Below are 17,005 nucleotides of genomic sequence, written 5' to 3' on the forward strand. Positions count from 1 at the left end.
CTGTGTCTCCCTCTCTCTGACTCTCCCCCGTTCATGCTCTGTCTCTCTCTGTCTCAAAAATAAATGTTAAAAAAAAAAAAATTAAAAAAAAATAAAATCTTACACACACACACACACACACACACAGACCCACACAAATGAAGAATAGAATCATACTTGATACGATCAACAGGAACCACCAGAAGAAACAGCAACTATTGCCTGCCAGAATAAAATGCAAAACCCTTTAAAGGAAAAATAGCTGTCAACAAGACAATGACACAAATGTTGGTATCAGCAAACACTTAGAAAGTTATTATAAATAAGTTTGTGTACTTTTTAAAAAAAGTTTTATTTATTTATTTTGAGAGAGAAAGAATGAGAGCAGGAGAGGGGCAGAGAGAGAAGGAAAGAGAGAATCCCAAGCCGGCTCTGCACTGTCAGCACAGAGCCCAATGTGGGGCTTGAACTCACGAACTGGGAGATCATGACCTGAGCCAAAATCAAGAGTCTGATACCCAAATGACTGAGCCACCCAGGTGCCCCAAGTTTGTGTACTTAAGAGATGAACAAAATTAGTTAACAGACAAGGAATCTTGACAGAAAAATAGAAAGTACAAAAAAGAACCAAATGCTGTGGTGGCTCCTCAAAAAGTAAATGTAGAATTACCATATGATTTGGTGCATTCCACTTCCAGGTATATAAAACCAAAAGAACTAAAAGCAGGGACCCAAACATATGTATGTACAACGATGCTCACAGCAGCATTATCCACAATAGCTAAAAGGCAGAAATAATCCAAGTGTCTATGAACATACGGATACATACACAAACTGTGGTATATACAATGGAACTTTATTCAACCATAAAAAGGAATGAAATTTTTATACATGTTACAACACAGATAAACCTTGAAAACATTATGCTAAGTAAAATAAGCCAGACACAAAAGGTTTACTATTACACAATTCCATGTAAATGAGATACTTAGAATAGGCAAATTCAGAGACAGAAAGTAGATGAGAGGTTCCCAGGGGCTAGGAGTAGATGGAAATGGGAAGTTAATTTTTAATGGATACAGAATTTGTCTGGGATGATGAAAACGTTCTGGAGATGGATAGTGGTGATGGCTACATAATATCGCAAATGTGCTTAATGCCACTGAATTGTGTACTTAAAAATTACCAATATGGTAAGTTTTATGTTATGTTTTACCAGAATTGGAAAAAAAGAAAGGAAGAAAGAAAATTCTAGACCTGAAAAGTACCATATCTGAAGGAGAAAAACCACTGGATGAGCTACAAATGAGAAAGTGAAGGAAAGAGACCACTAAAGACTTTCTATTGGAAGATCAATAGAAAGTACCCAATCTGAAAAAGAGAGAAAAAGAAAAAAAAAACAAACAGAGCCTCAGTGACCTGTGGGACAACATCACACAGTCTAACACTGTGTAATTATAGAGTCATAGAAAGAGGGAAGAAAGGATATAGGATAGATAAATTATTTAAAGAAATAATGGTAAAAGACTTTCCAAATTTGGTGGTGGTGGTGGTGGAGGGGGAAACACCTCAGATTCAAGTTAGCTCAACTAACCCCAAGCAGGATAAACACAAGAAAACTACACTTAAAACATATCACACTCCAAACTGTTGAAAACCAAAGCTTAATAAAAACATCTTAAAGGCAAAGGAAGAGAGACAGATTACATCCAGGGGAAGAACAATAAAAATGATGGGTGACTTTACAACATAAATAATGGAGGCCAGAAGACAAGGGAAGGTGTCTTTAAAAGACTTGGGGGGCTCCTGGGTGGCTCAGTCAATTGAGCGACCGACTTCAGCTCAGGTCATGATCTCATGGTTTGTGAGTTCAAGCCCCGCGTCGGGCTCTGTGCTGACAGCTCAGAGCCTGGAGCCTGCCTCTGATTCTGTGTCTCCCTCTCTCTCTCTGCCCCTCCCCCACTCATGCTCTGTCTCTGTCTCAGAAATAAATAAACATTAAAAAAAATTTTTTTAAGTAAGTAAATAAATAAATAACTCAGGAGTGAGGGGTGGAGAAATCAACTCATTGTTCCATATCTAGGAAAAGGTCCTTTTTTGTTTTTTTTAAGTTTATTTATTTTGAGAGAGAGTAAGTAAGAGAGAGCATGAGCAGGGGAGGGGCAAAGAGAGAGAATCCAAGCAGGCTCTGTATTGTTAGCACGGAGCCTGACACGGGCCTCAAACCCAGGAACTGGGACACCATGGCCTGAGCTGAAACTAAGAGTTGGACACTTAATGGACTGAGCCACCCAGGCACTGCCAGGAAAAGGTCCTTTAAAAATGAGAGTGAGAGTGAAAGAACCATCAACAAAAGCAGAGATAATTCATCTCCAGCTGACTCATACTATAAAAATGCTAAAGGATCTTCTTCAGGCTGAAAAGATGAAAGCATACAGACGAAAACTCAGATTTATAGGAAGAAACAAAGAATATTAAATATGGAAAATATGTGAGTATGTATAAAAGACTGTCTTTTTTCTCCTGTTAATTTTTAAAAAGAATTCTGTTTAAAGCAAAAATAGTAACATTACATGGGTAAAATGTAGGACAATAAATACCATCAAGGATAGAGAGGAAAGGAATTCTACTGTTTTTATATTCTTACACTTAACATGAAGTGGTATGATAGAATAGGTAATAAATTAACGATGCATATTATAATTCCTGGAATGACAATTTTATTTTTTATTTTTTTTAAGTTTATTTATTTTGAGAGAGAGAGAGAGAGCGCGTGCGGGAGGATGTATGAGCAAGAGAGGGGCAGAGAGAAAAAGAGGATCCCAAGCAGGCTCTGTGCTGTCAGCACGGAGCCCACCACAAGGCCCAAACCCATAAAACTGTGAGATCATGACCTGAACCAATATCAAGAGTCAGCCACTCAACCAATTGAGCCACCCAGGCATCCCTAGAAAGACAATTTTAAAAATACAAAAGGTATAGAGCTAAAGAGTCAATATAGGAAATAAAATGTAAATTTTAATTTACTTTTAATGTAAATTAAAATTTAAATGAACAATTAAAATTGTCCACTTAAATGAACAATTAAAATTTTTCATTTAAATGAACAATTAAAAATTTTTTAAATGAATAAGGCAGAAAAGAAGGAACAGAGAAACAAAAACTGGACATAGGCTCCAGCCCAACCATATCAACAATTACATTAAATATAAATGAACCACACACTAATTAAAAAGCAGAAATTGTCAGACTGGATAAAAAATTAACTTCAACTATATGCTGTTTACAGGACATGCTTTATTAAATAGGAAGACAAACAAACTGAAAGTAAGAGTGGGAAGGGTAAACCATGTAAACTGTAAATATAAAAAAAGCTGGTGAGAATATTTTAAGTCAAAGTAGACTTTGAGAAAAGAACTAGTACCAAAAATAAGGTTCATTTCAAAATGATACAAGGGCAATTCATGAGGAAAACATAACAATCATAACTGTACATGGACCAAATAACAGAGCTTCCAAAAACATGAAGCAAAACTGTTAGTATTACCAGGAGAAATAGACAAATCCATAATCATAACTAGAGATTTTTTTTTCTTTAGAGAAAGAGAGAGAGAGAGAGAGAGAGAGAGAATGCTCACACAAGTGGGAGAGGGGCAGAAGGAGAGGGAGAGACAGAATCCCAAGGAGGCTCCATGCCCAGCACAAAGCCTGACACGGGGTTTGATCGTATATGACCGTGAGATCACGACCTGAGCTGAAATCAAGAGTCAGATGCTTAACCAGCTAAGCCACCCAGACATCCCATAGCTAGAGATGTTTAACACTCCTCTGTAGTAATTGAGAGAACAAGTAGACAAACAAAAAACCTGTAAGGATATAAAAATTTGAAGATGATTACCAACCAAATCATCCTAATAGACATTTATAGAATACTATACCCAACAACTGTAGTATAAACATTCTTTTAAAGTGCACATGGGAAAAAACAAAAGTTCACCAAAAGAGACCACATATATGCGACCATAAAACATGTCAAAACAGTCAAAAACAATAGTATATCGGGGTACCTGGGTGGCTTAGTTGGTTAAGCGTCCAACTGTGACTCAGGTCATGATCTCGGGGTTTGTGGGTTCAAGCCCCACATTGGACTCTGACCCTGCTTTGGATTCTGTGTCTCCCTCTCTGTGCCCCTCTCCCACTTGTGCTCTCCCCCCCCTCAAAAATAAATAAAAACAAAAACAAAAAAACCACAATATATCAAGAAAATTCCTATTTGAACATTCCTATTGAAATTGAAAATTCCTATTTGAACATTTAAAATGGATAATCGAACAACAACAAAAAGAAAAGGTGGGGGTGAATGTCTGGCTCAGTTGACGGAGCATGTGATTCTTGATCTTGGGGCTATAAGTTCGAGCCCCATGCTGGTGTAGAGATTGCTAAAAAATAAATAAAATTAAAAAAAAAAACCCAAAAACCGTGATTTGTGCTTCTATCTTAAGGTTAAGAAAAAAAAAAGAGGGCAAATTAAATCCGAAGTAAGTAGAAAGAGAAGCAAAATGAAGAGCTGGAATCAACGTAAGAAAAATATACAATAAGAAAATCAGTAAAGCAAAAGTTAAAAAAAAAACACACACACAACCTGATAATTCCTAGTGAGACTAATCAAGAAAAAAAGAGAAAAAACACAAATTACCCAAATCAGGAATGAACAGGGTAGTATCATCATTAATTCTACAGACATTAAAAGAGTCAAAAACACTTTTATGAACAGCTTTCTGCCACTAAATGTGACACCTTGGATAGAACGAAAAATTCCTTGAAAAACAGCTCATCAAAACTAACATGAAAAGAAACTCTCAGTAGCTCTGTATCTATTTTCAAAATTAAATCTGTAACCAAAAACATATCCATAAAGGAAACTCTAGGTCCAGATAATTTCACTATTAAATTCTACAAAAATTTGAAAGAAATAAGAAAGACAAACATTACAAGAAAACTACAGACCGATATCCCTCATGAAAGTACATGTAAAATTTTCAAATAAAACATTAACAAACCAAAATCAACAGCATGTGAGGGACACCTGGGTGGCTCAATTGATTAAGCATGTGACACTTGATTTCGGCTCAGGTCATGATCTCATGGCTTGTGAGTTCGAGCCCTGCATGCGGAGCCTGCTTGGGATGCGGAGGCCGCTTGGGATGCGGAGCCTGCTTGGGATTCTCTCTCTCTCTCTCTCTCTCTCTCTCTCTCTCTCTCTCTCTCTCTCTCTCTCTCTTTCTCTCTTTCCCTGTGCCCCCTCCCCCTAACTCTCTCTCTCTCAAAACAAATAAACAAAAACTTTTACAATATTTTAAAAAAATCAACAGCATGTGGAAAAGATAATATATCATGGCTAAGGGGGTTCTATATCTCAGGAATATGGGTTGATTTAATATAGAAATCAGGAAAACCATATGATCATCTCAATAAATAAAGAAAAAGCATCTGGAAAAATTTAACCACCATTCATAATAAAAACTCTCAATAAACAAAAGGGAACACTGTCAATCTAATAAAGGGTATCTATAAAAATACTCAATGGTGAAAACTGTTTTTGTTTTCCCAAGATAGGAAAAAGACAATTATGTATCCTCTCATTACCTCTGCTCAAGACTTTACTGGAGATGCTAGTTAGTGCAATAAGACAAGACTTTATATAATGGGATCATACAGTATGTGTTCTGTTGTATCTGGCTTTTATTTATTTTTTAGAGAGAAAGAGAGAAGAAGAGAGAGGCAGAGGGAGAAAGAGGGAGACAGAGAGAATCTTAAGCAGGCTCCATGCCCAGCACAGAGCTGACATGGGGCTTCATCTCACAACAGACTCAAATCAGTAAATGAATCTAGAAAGGTCACAAAGCACAAGGTATCAGTTGTATTTCTATACTGTAGGACAAACAATTGGAAATGAATTTTTAAAATAATTCTATTCACAGTATCATAAAAAAGGCATTTAGGAATAAATTTTATAATATACATACAAAACTCCTATGCAAAGTTACAAAACATTGAGAAAACAAAGAAAAGCTATATAAATAGAGACGTTCATGTTCACTTATTGGAAGTATCAATATGTTTAAGACGTCCAATCTCTCCTAAATTGATCTATATAGATTCAGTGCAATCCCAAATAAAAAAAAAATCCCAGGAAAAATAAAATTGAAGAACTGATTTCAAAACTTGCTATAAAGATACAATAATCAAGACAGTATGGTAACAGCATAAGGATAAATGAGTAAATAAATGGAACAGAAGAGAAAGTCCAGAAATAGATGCAACTGATTTTCAACAAAGGTGTCAAGGTAATTCAATTCAGGAATGAAAAGTCTTTTCAACAAATAGTACTGGAAAAACCTGAAAAACAGAAAAAAGTTAATTCTTGGCTCCTACCTCAGATCATATACAGAAAAAAGTTCAAGATGATCACAGACCTACATGAAATGCTAAAACTATAAACCTTCCAGGGGAAATGTTGGAAAATATCTTTTAAGATCTTGGGTATAGGTAAATATTTTTTTGGAGAAAACCCAAAAATCAGTAATTATAAAAGAAAAAATTCGATGAACTGGACTGTAACAAAATTAAACAGGCTTGCTCATCAAAAAAATACTGTTAATTCATAAAGCCAGCTGCAAGGAAATGGTTTCTCCCAAGGTATGCAGCAGTTAGTTGTAAAATGCCACGAGGGCTTCTTTACTCTGAGTGGTGATTTCTTCCTTACCAATGATGCTCCAGACAAGCTTTGCTGTTTTCATTTATTCCTGAGGGCACACATAACAGTACTCCCTAGTGAACCCCACTGCTCATCCCTCCTAATTTTGCCTCAGAAACAGCAAACAATCCAGGGCACCTGGGTGGCTCAGTTGAGTGTCTGACTTCGGCTCAGGTCATGATCTCACAGTTCGTGAGCTCGGGCCCCACATCAGCTGTCTGCTCTTAGCACAGAGCCTGCTTAGGATCCTCTGTCTCCCTCTGTCTCTGCCCCTCTCCTGCTTGCTCTCTTTCAAAAATAAACATAAAAAAAAAAAAAAAAAAAAACCAAGAAAGAAAGAAATAGTGAATAATCCAAAACTAATCCCTGTTTCTCTTTTCCCTCTTCAGAATCCTTTAGTGGGAACACAAACCTTACAAATTCCTTTCCCTCAGAAACAGCACCATTCCAGAATTCCTCTGGAATTCCCTCCTTCAAAGGCAATCAATCTGACTTGGTAAAACTACAGACTTTTGATCCTGGCGGATGAGGCTTTAAAAAGATGCTCAGCATTATTAGTTGACAGGAAATAAGACAGCACTCCACATCAACCAGAGTGGCTCAATTAAAAACACTGTCAAAACCAAATGTTGATGAGGATGTGGAACAACCAGGCTGGTGGGTGTATAATGACATGACCCCCTGTAGGATTAAGATTAAGCACATCTCTACCCTGTGATCCAAAAGTCGGCTTCTAGTATCTACTCAAGAGAAATGACAACACCATCCACCTAAAGGTTCACAGCAGATTTATTCATAATGGCCTCAAACTGGCAACAACTCATATGTTTAAATGGATCAAAATATTGTCTTATATTCATACAATACTACTCAGTAAACAAGAAACATGGCTCAACCTCAAAAATATTACATTGAACTTTAAAACAAGTCAGACACTGGGGCGCCTGGGTGGCTCAATGGATTAAGCATCTGACTCTTGATTTCAGCTCAGGGGATGATCTCACTGTTGTGAGATCAAGCCCCATGTCAGCTCTGTGCTGGGCATGGAGCCTGCTTAAGATTCTCTCTCTCTCCCTCTGCCCTTCCCTTCTCTCTCTCTCTCTTTCTCTCTCTCTCAAAAGATAAATAATAAAAGCCAGAAACAACAGAACATACACTGTATGATCCCATTATATAAAGTTCAAAAACATGCAAAATTAACCTGGGATGATAGTTACATGTGGGGGTTAGGAATTAACTGGAAGGAAATGAGGGAACTTTCTGAGGTGATGGAAATGTTGTGGATCTTGACCGGGTTGTTGATTATCCAGGTATACAATTTGTGAAAACTCATCAAACTATTTACTTAACATATGTGCCTTTCACTATTAATTTTAGCTCAATTAAAAAAAAAAAAAAGACAAAACAGTCTTGTCTCATTCTCAGAATAGTATTTCACTGGTAGGTTAAGAAACGACAATTTTTAGTTGTCATTCATGAGTTCCCACTATAAATTCTGTCCATATTCCTAAGATATTTAAAAAATATCCTAAGAATTATGGAAAAATAGAACATACATATTTTGGGGGAACTCTGATTTGCTAAACTCCGTACGAAACCTATGAATATTCATTTACTGTAGGAATCACAAATCAATTCTAGGGGTTAGGAGGAAGGCTGATATTTTGTGCTGACATTCTGTTTGTATTCCACATGGATTATCTCACTACTTTTCATGACAACCCTATAAGATAGGGTCTGAACTCGGGCCTGTCTAGCTTCCAAGCCAGGCTCTCCATCACTTTGCTCCCTCATGACCAGAAAGGCAGGAACCTAAAAAACTAAGTTTTCTAAAAAGATCCAACTAAACTAAAACAAGATAAAATCCAGATCAGGCTAAATCCACATCAGACCTTGGTTATCTTCCAAGCCTTCTGCCTACTTCCCGTCTCCAATTCACCCTCCACCTTTTTGTCTCACGAATGATAACTGTAAAATCACCCAAGACTGATCCCCAACAAAAATCCTTTAATTAAAAAATTTTTTAAAACTTCTACTTTTTTTTAAGTTTATTTATTTATTTTGAGAGAGACAGAGACAGTACAAGTGGGGAAGGGGCAAAGAGAGAGAGAGAGAGAGGAAGACAGAGAATCCCAAGCAGGTTCCACATGGTCAGCATGGAGCCCAGTGTGGGGCTGGAACCCATGAAACTCTGAGATCAGGACCTGAGCTGAAACCAAGAGTCAGATGCTTAACCGAGTGAGCCACCCAGGTGCCTCAACAAAAATTCTTTTAGAAACTCCTCTTGGCTATTGTGTGTGTGTGTGTGTGTGTGTGTGTGTGTGTGTGTGTGTGTGTGTTTAATGTTTATTTGTTTTTGAGAGAGACAGAGTATGAGCGGGGGAGGGGCAGAGAGAGAGGGAGACACAGAATTCAAAGCAGGCTCCAGGCTCTGAACTGTCAGCACAGAGCCCGATTCGGGGCTCGAACTCATGAGCTGTGAGATCATGACATGAGCTGAAGTTGGACACTTAACTGACTGAGCCACCTAGGTACCCCTCCTCTTGGCTATTTTGAAAGTACTCTCAAAATGTGAAAGTCTCTGCAGCATGCCAAAATACAAAAAAGCAACAGAATAAATCATGACTTTGTAAAAGAAACAAAGGGTGTGTGTGTGTGTGTGTCTGTGTGTGTGTGTGTGTGTGTGTGTGTGTGTGTGTGTTAAGTATTAATGACATTTTTCAAAGGAATCTTATATCAGACATCAATACAGGAACTAGGTAAAGGTGAAGCCATAGTCTGCAGAAGGGGAAAAGGTAAGTGCTGTCCCCTTGTCAGCCTCTAATTTCTCAGGGCTTCCCCCTAATAATCTTCTCCTTGAACTTTGTGCTAAGGACTCAGATTTCTGGCTGATCCCCTCAGACTAGCACTCAGAGTCCTTCAAAGTCAAAATCATTGTAACTTCTCCTACATCCCTGCCTCTTGGTCTCTCTGTCCTAAATTGATATACACTTTTCTCAGGGCAATCTCCACAACTATCACTTTACTAGTTACATGCACCTGCTTAAACATCTGTTATCTTTCTATGGGCCTGGGTGATCCCCTGGGTCTGGTCCTCCTCATCTTGCCCACTCCTGCCATCCATCCTCACCCCTCAGCTCATAGCATGCTTCCCCCAGGGACTTCCCTCAGCACCAGCTCTGAGCTCTAGAAGAACTCGGGGCTGACATAATTGAGGACACATGGATCTAGTCTCTGGAATGGTTCCTCAATTGTTTCTTGTGTATCAGTCTTACCTCCTCACAAAGATTGAAAGTTTCTACAAAGTCATCAAAAAGATCTTCCTTTTGATCTAGCACAAAGTCCCTGGAGTCAAGGAGACCTGAACTGAAACCTGGCTCTGCCACTTACTGGTTGTTTTACATGGGGGAGTCATTTGTCATTTTGAGCCTGTTCTCTTAGGACTGCTGTGAGAAGGAAAATTATTAATGAAGTTGGTGATGTCATAGGTGAATGAGCTTATATATCTGTTTCCTTTCTCCCATCACACCACACCCACCACAGTGGTAGACACACAGTCAGTGATTATTAAGTTCTTTGTTATATTCTGCCAGAATGCAGCAAGGATCTGCTATGGGCAAATTTTACCTCTGTGGGAGCTAAAAAGACAGCTCTCTGCTCTTTGCCCATCCTAATTTTGTTGACGACTATATTTCAAACTTCAGAAATTCAGGTCTAGCAGAACAGGAAGCAAGCATTTCAGGGAAATCACACTCGAGAATGCCTGCCAAGGCAAAGCAAGGTCCAACCACACTCTGATCCAGAAAGCTAATGGGCAGCTTTAATGGAGCTCACACTGGCTTGCAATGAGGAAAGGGGCATAAAACTCGGGCTGTTCTGAAAGCATTTGCAATAAAGATGAGCAAAAGCTTTCCCAGGAGAAATAGTGGCTGTCTTTTCCTGCTCCATGAAATCAATGAGCCCACCTAATTGAAAAACCAGGAAGAACCAGGGCCTAGGGGCCTAGGAAGCAGAAAAACAACACAAATGGCAGTGGGGGCAGCAGAATTAGACCTGAGAAGCCTGCACAGACAGGAGCTGCACAGCATACCTGTGAAAGAGTGCTGCTCTTGCATTGAGGACACTTTCCTGCTGGTGCCATCGCCAGAGTTTTCTCCATGCGTGAAAGGCCACAGGCAGGGCTCTCTGCTGGAAGTGACTGTCTGCTCTGGACTGCAGCCGCTACAGTAAAACAATGAATGGCCTTTATTTGTACATTATATTATTAAAAAAAAAAATGACCTTTCAGGGTCACACTCTAGAGGGACAGTTGCTTTCTACACAAAATTGAGAAAAAGATTAAGATAATTATTTTTAATCTTTGTCAACACAATAGGTGAAGAATGAAATATGAGAAGGAAGAGATTTTTACTTTAAAAACAGGTTGAGGGGCGCCTGGGTGGTTCAGTCGGTTGAGCTCCCGACTTCGGCTCAGGTCATGATCTCGCGGTCTGTGAGTTTAAGCCCCGCATCAGGCTCGTGCTGACAGCTCAGAGCCTGGAGCCTGTTTCAGATTCTGTGTCTCCCTCTCTCTCTGACCCTCCCCCGTTCATGCTGTCTCTCCCTGTCTCAAAAATAAATAAACGTTAAAAAAAATTAAAAAAAAAACAAAACAAAACAGGTTGAGCATCTCTTCACACATTTGTGTGTGTGTGCATATATACATGCATATATCTAAATGTTTTGTCCTATGTACTAAGTGTTCATACCATTGCCTGTTTTACATCTGCCAGTGCTTACCTCAGTGATATAAATGGGCTTTTTGAACCTTACAAAATTTATCAGTTCTTTGTCATGTGTGTTAACAACACTGTTCCCACCCTGTAATATATCTTTTGATTTTGTTTATGATGTTCATTTGCAATACAGATTCTTTAAATTTTTATGTAATTATGAAAGGCTACTACTATATCACTAAATATCAGTAGGAAGACAGAAAACCAACATAAAAAAATACATATGCCTTCATGATCCAAAACTTTGGGATAAAACATGTGGTAGATTTTAAAACAGGACCTCCAATTCTTGGGTCTTCCTTTACTGAAAAGTCCCATCCCCTTGAATCTGGGCAGGATAGTGACTGCTTTGACCAACAGAGAATGGTGAAAATATCAACATGTGACTTCGGAGGCTAGGTCATGAAAGGCCACACAGCTTGTGTCTGGTTCACTGTGACACTTTTGGAGTGAGCAGCGACACAGGAAGTCTGACCGCCCTGAGGCCACCATCATCATGCGTGAGGCAATCCAAGCCTCTCAGAGAGGCCTGATGTAGGTGCTCTGGTTAACAATCCCAGATGAGCTCAGTCTTCGAGTTATTCCAGTCCAGGAACCAGCCATGTGAGTAAAGAAACTTCTAGATGATCCTAATGCCCTGCCATCAGACTTCCCAGCTGAGGCCCCAGTAATCATGGAGCAAAGACCAACCACCTTTGTTATGTCTTCTTTCAATTTTTGACCCACAGAATCCATAGGCGTAATAAAATGGTTGTTTTTTTAAAAATTTTTTTAATGTTTATTTATTTTTGAGACAGAGACAGAGCATGAACGGGGGAGGGTCAGAGAGAGAGGGAAACACAGAATCTGAAACAGGCTCCAGGCTCTGAGCAGTCAGCACAGGGCCCGACACGGGGCTCAAACTCACGGACTGCGAGATCGTGACCTGAGCCGAAGTCGGACGCTTAACCGACTGAGCCACCCAGGCGCCCCAAAATGGTTGTTTTTTTTAAGCCACTGGGTTTGGGGTGATTTTTCACATAGCAACAGATAACTGAACAGTAAGCATATGTGTGTGTGTGTGAATATATGATATACATACTCCCACACACACGGAGGAAAAAAGATACCAGACTTACTCACCAAATGTTATCTTAAGACTATGGGTGTTTTATTTTTTTTTTCTTTTATGTATTCCTACACTTCTCAAATTATAATGTCTATATATTGCTTAAGGGCATTTACATTTTCAAATGTAAACAGAAGTAGAAGCAATACTATAATGAATCCCCATGAACTTACCATCTAGCCCCAACAATTAGCAAACATTTTGCCATTCTTTACGTATTACTTTTTAAAAAGAAAGAAACCCACAATGAATAATATTTTTATCTTTGCCTGAAATAGAAAGAACTGATGTTCTCCCTAAAGAACTTGATGTTCTCTGATGTCATCTCCTTAGATGACGTTCAGATTGTTAGCTAAAGATTTGAAAAGAAAAAAAAATCCAACAGCAACTAAGCAAGGGCTCTTACTATTTTTCAGACCTTCTATATTATGCAGGCCATGTAAGAGCAGTGTGAGAGATAAGAACACTGACACTTGCCTTGACCTTTCCACCAATGCTGGGTCCCAGTGTCCAGGGACTCTCTTTTTCCAGGAGGAAAATAGGAGACTCTCTGTTTCTTTTCCACCTTAAATAAACACTTTTCAACCCTAGCAAGCAGATTCTTTTTCTAAAAGGTCTCTATCTTCTGGTGAGCTTGCATTAAATGAGCTTAAGAGACCAAGTGGCAACATCCTTTCAGAAACAGCCACATCATCCAAAGGAATGTCAAATAATGCAGCAACTCTAAGCATTTTCCAGGTGTGGAAGGCAAATGATGCCCTAGGCTGGTACCACCCAAAGAGCAAGAATTGGGATGATCTTTAGGAAAAACTCCAAAGCAACCAATGGCAGTCTGTCTGTTAACTTGTTTGTTCATTCATTTGTCTAAACATTAGTTGGCACGTTCCCTTTGTCAACACTGTCGAGCTGAGAAGAAAGAGACAGGGTCTACCCTCAAGTAGCTCACAGTCTGGCAGGAGAGAGGCATGTAGACACCTACATAATGATATGATGAATATGCTGGTAAAACCACACATGGTGTGGCGCTGGGGAAAGAGGTAGCACCTGAGCTGAACAGGTAGGAGGGACAGGGAAGTGCAGGTACAGAGATGCCTGGGTGGCTCAGCTGGTTAAGCGACCAGCTCTTGATTTTGGCTCAGGTCATGATGTCATGGTTTGTGAGATCAAGCCCCACACTGAGCTCTGTGCTGACAACACGGAGCCTGCTTGTGATTCTCTCTCCCTGTCTCTGCCACTCCCCTGCCATCTCTCTCTCTCAAAATAAATAAGTAAACTTAAGAAAAAAAGTGCAGGTACAGTGAGAAGCACATTCAGGGAAGGACTTGCAGCTTAGCTGTTATGAAGGAACAGAGTGGTAATAGGAAAGGGCAGAGAAACAGCCAGAGACCAGCTCCCAAAGGAGTTTGTACACCTTGTTAGAAAATTCAGATTCTATCTCAACACTATGAGGAAACAGCCAAATTCTTCAGATTCATGTGTTAGACTTTAGAAGCAGACGGTGGTGGGGGTGGAGAAGGCAGCAGAAAAACAACTGGCAGGAGTTTGGTTTGTGTCTTCCTCCATTTCACCATGGATGGCCAAAAAGAGCCATGGGCAGCACCACTTACTACTGCAATGCCCATGCAGACATTATCAGTTGAACACAAATTCCCCCAAGCCTAAAGGTGGCCTTGAAATCCTTGGTTCAGCACTCTCAACAGCTGCTCCCATCATTACAGCTAATTTGCCACCCTGGTGCTAAATTACAAGGCCTGCGGGAGCAGGAATTTTACTTGGTTTGTATCACAACTGTATTCTCAGTGCTTAGCAGTGTCTGAGGTACAGCAGATGCTAAATGAGTCTTTCTTAAATGGAACTGATTAGAGGGTGCCTGGCTGGCTCAGTTAGAAGAGCATGCAACTCTTCATCTCGGGGTTGTGAGTTTGAGCCCCACGTCAGGTGTAGAGATTACTTAAATAAAACTTTAAAAAAATGGAACTGAATCCTTTCTCAATCTACCTTTACTAATTTGCCAGCCTGACCCTCACATCCTCCCACCTGCTGTGGGTACAGGTCTCACACTGTTTAGCGCTCAGACACAGCACTTACGTTCTGTACCTTTTCCAGTACTTCCTGAAGGTTGGCCACCTAATATAATAAGTGAGTAATGATGTGAATGGAATGGCTGGTTAAGAGTTCATCACTCTCAGCATGTGCGTTTTCCCAGCAGATGAAGGAATGGGGCTTATGGAAACTTTCCAATGTCACTAGAGGGATCTGGGGGAAATACCTTTGAGCTTTTTACAGCAACCCCTCTTCCAAATCAGAACACTAAGACCCCTTAGTATAGGTCTTTTCCAAGAATCTTTCCAAAGCAAATGGATCCAAGAATGTAACCCAGTGGAATTATCTACTATGAAGTACTCCATACCTGCTTGTATCGTCTCTTCTGAGTATACAGTAACCACAATTTGATACACTTGCATAGCAACGTTATTCTGAAATAAAACACATAACACCAAGGTATTGCCTATTGCACTTTCAGGCTTTGGGTCTTAAAAATGCTGTTTGGGGGCACCTGAGTGGCTCAGTTGGTTAAGTGTCTGACTCTTGATTTCAGCTCAGATCACGATCTCACAATTGTGAGATCAAGTCCTGCATCGGGCTCTGTGCTGAGCATGGAGCCTGCTTAAGAATCTTTTTCTCCCTCTGCTCTGCCCCTGCTCCCATGCACACTCACTCTCGTAAGTAAATGAAATGAAATGAAATATTAAAATAAAATAAAATTAAATTAAATTAAATTAAAATAAAATAAAATAAAATAAAAATATAAATGTTGCTTGTTTTTTTAAGACTGGAAAGTCTGGGTGTGGTTACATCTTAGCATTAAAGGCACCCCATGGGTTTCACTCTGGGAGAGAGAGAAATAAGAACCTATTATTCAACATGAAATCTGTCAACCCGATTTTGGGCTGTGGCTTGCCCCCAAATTTTGACAACTTTCTTACAAACCTAAGTAGATCACCAAGCACAGTGTCTCTGGAACTTGAGTAATACATATGAAATCCCCTAACTATCCTGAACTTTCTGGTTTTATGACTAGTCTGGGGCTTGTGTAGGACCACCTGGGTCTGTGACAAGCTCCTTTCACAAAAGTGATACTAAGAGTGAGAACCACATTCAGTTCTGTAAACCAGGATTTAGAGCAATGACAGACCCTGATAACTCCAAATTTAGTTAAATAATGAGATTCTCAACAACTCATTAAAAAAGTGCTCCAAAATGGGACCTACAACTATGCGAATTAAGTTGATTATACTACTGGGGAGGAGGGCACGTTGAACATTTCTGGCAGCAAGAAAGTGAACAGTGGTTCCCTCTGAAGAACCTAATGAATTGGACTTAGGAATTGGAGGGATTCAGAGAGCTTTCAGTTTTCACTTTATACCTGCATTCCTCACAGACATGTAGTGCTTATTTATTTTAATTGAATAATTAACTCCAAAAAACTCAAGACACTCTCTGCATTCTTCAAGACCAAGCCACAAATACTCACTCGCCTAAACCTTCTCTTTAACACTACCAATGCATGAATTCTAAGATGTGAACGTCACTGCAGCCTGAAGGATTGAGGCAGAGAACCAGCAGGTACATACTTTAAACTATGGTGACCAAGAACCAACACAAACATCTTCACTCCACCTCTCATCTGATGAGCTAAAAGGAAAATGCAAGCTCAGGAACTGCTGGTTTATAGCAGGGCCTTTCTGAATCTGCCTAGTCATGCAGGGACAATAAGTGCTCACTTCTGGAGTGCAGCGAGTCAGTCCCCAGAGAGCCCTAGGAGAAGGCCAGAGTTCCTACCTGCAGTGGTCCCAGGCAGCACGCAGTGAGGGGAGCTGCTCCCTCTCTTCCCTCTGCTCAATTCGAGACTGCCAGAGGTTCCAGAACCTGTGCAGCAGCTGAAGTAAAACAGGAAGGAAACAGAGGTTTATTAAGCCAAAAGGTAAAATGATCTCTCTTAATCTATTAGCAAATCCTTACCCCAAAAGACTACAAGTTCCCCCAAAGCAGGAATTACCTTAGCCAGGAGTACCCAACATATAACAGGTTTACAAAATATTTACAGCTAAGCTATACAGAGCTATTGTGGGCCAACATAAAAGGCAAAAAGATGGATTTTCCAGTTTATGGAAATCAGAATGAAGAAGCTGAAGCTATTCCTCATCTGGGCCTCATAGAAGACAATGGCATTTTATCTTTTTTTGTTTGTTTGTTTTATTTTTGAGAGAGAGAGAAGAGGGGCACACAGGCAGAGAGAGAGATAGGGAGAGGGAGACACAGAATCCGAAGCAGGCTCCAGGCTCTGAGCTGTCAGCACAGAGCCTGATGCGGGGCTCAAACTCA

General features: G+C 39.8%; 1 protein-coding gene across 16 annotated transcripts in view; it reads right to left on the minus strand.

Annotated features, from left to right (window-relative positions):
• The window catches only part of SFI1 (SFI1 centrin binding protein), a 104,858-nt gene that overhangs the window by 16,009 nt on the left and 71,844 nt on the right, over positions 1-17,005 (minus strand). For all 16 annotated transcript variants that reach the window (XM_042909506.1, XM_042909501.1, XM_042909496.1 and 13 more), the window contains 3 exons: positions 16,463-16,560; positions 15,030-15,096; positions 10,827-10,957 (listed from right to left, as the gene is read on the minus strand). In XM_042909506.1, coding sequence (XP_042765440.1) covers positions 10,827-10,957; positions 15,030-15,096; positions 16,463-16,560 — 296 coding nt within the window. The remainder of the gene's footprint in view (positions 1-10,826; positions 10,958-15,029; positions 15,097-16,462; positions 16,561-17,005) is intronic.

Source organism: Panthera leo, chromosome D3 (genome assembly GCF_018350215.1).
Source record: "Panthera leo isolate Ple1 chromosome D3, P.leo_Ple1_pat1.1, whole genome shotgun sequence".
NCBI lineage: Eukaryota > Metazoa > Chordata > Mammalia > Carnivora > Felidae > Panthera > Panthera leo.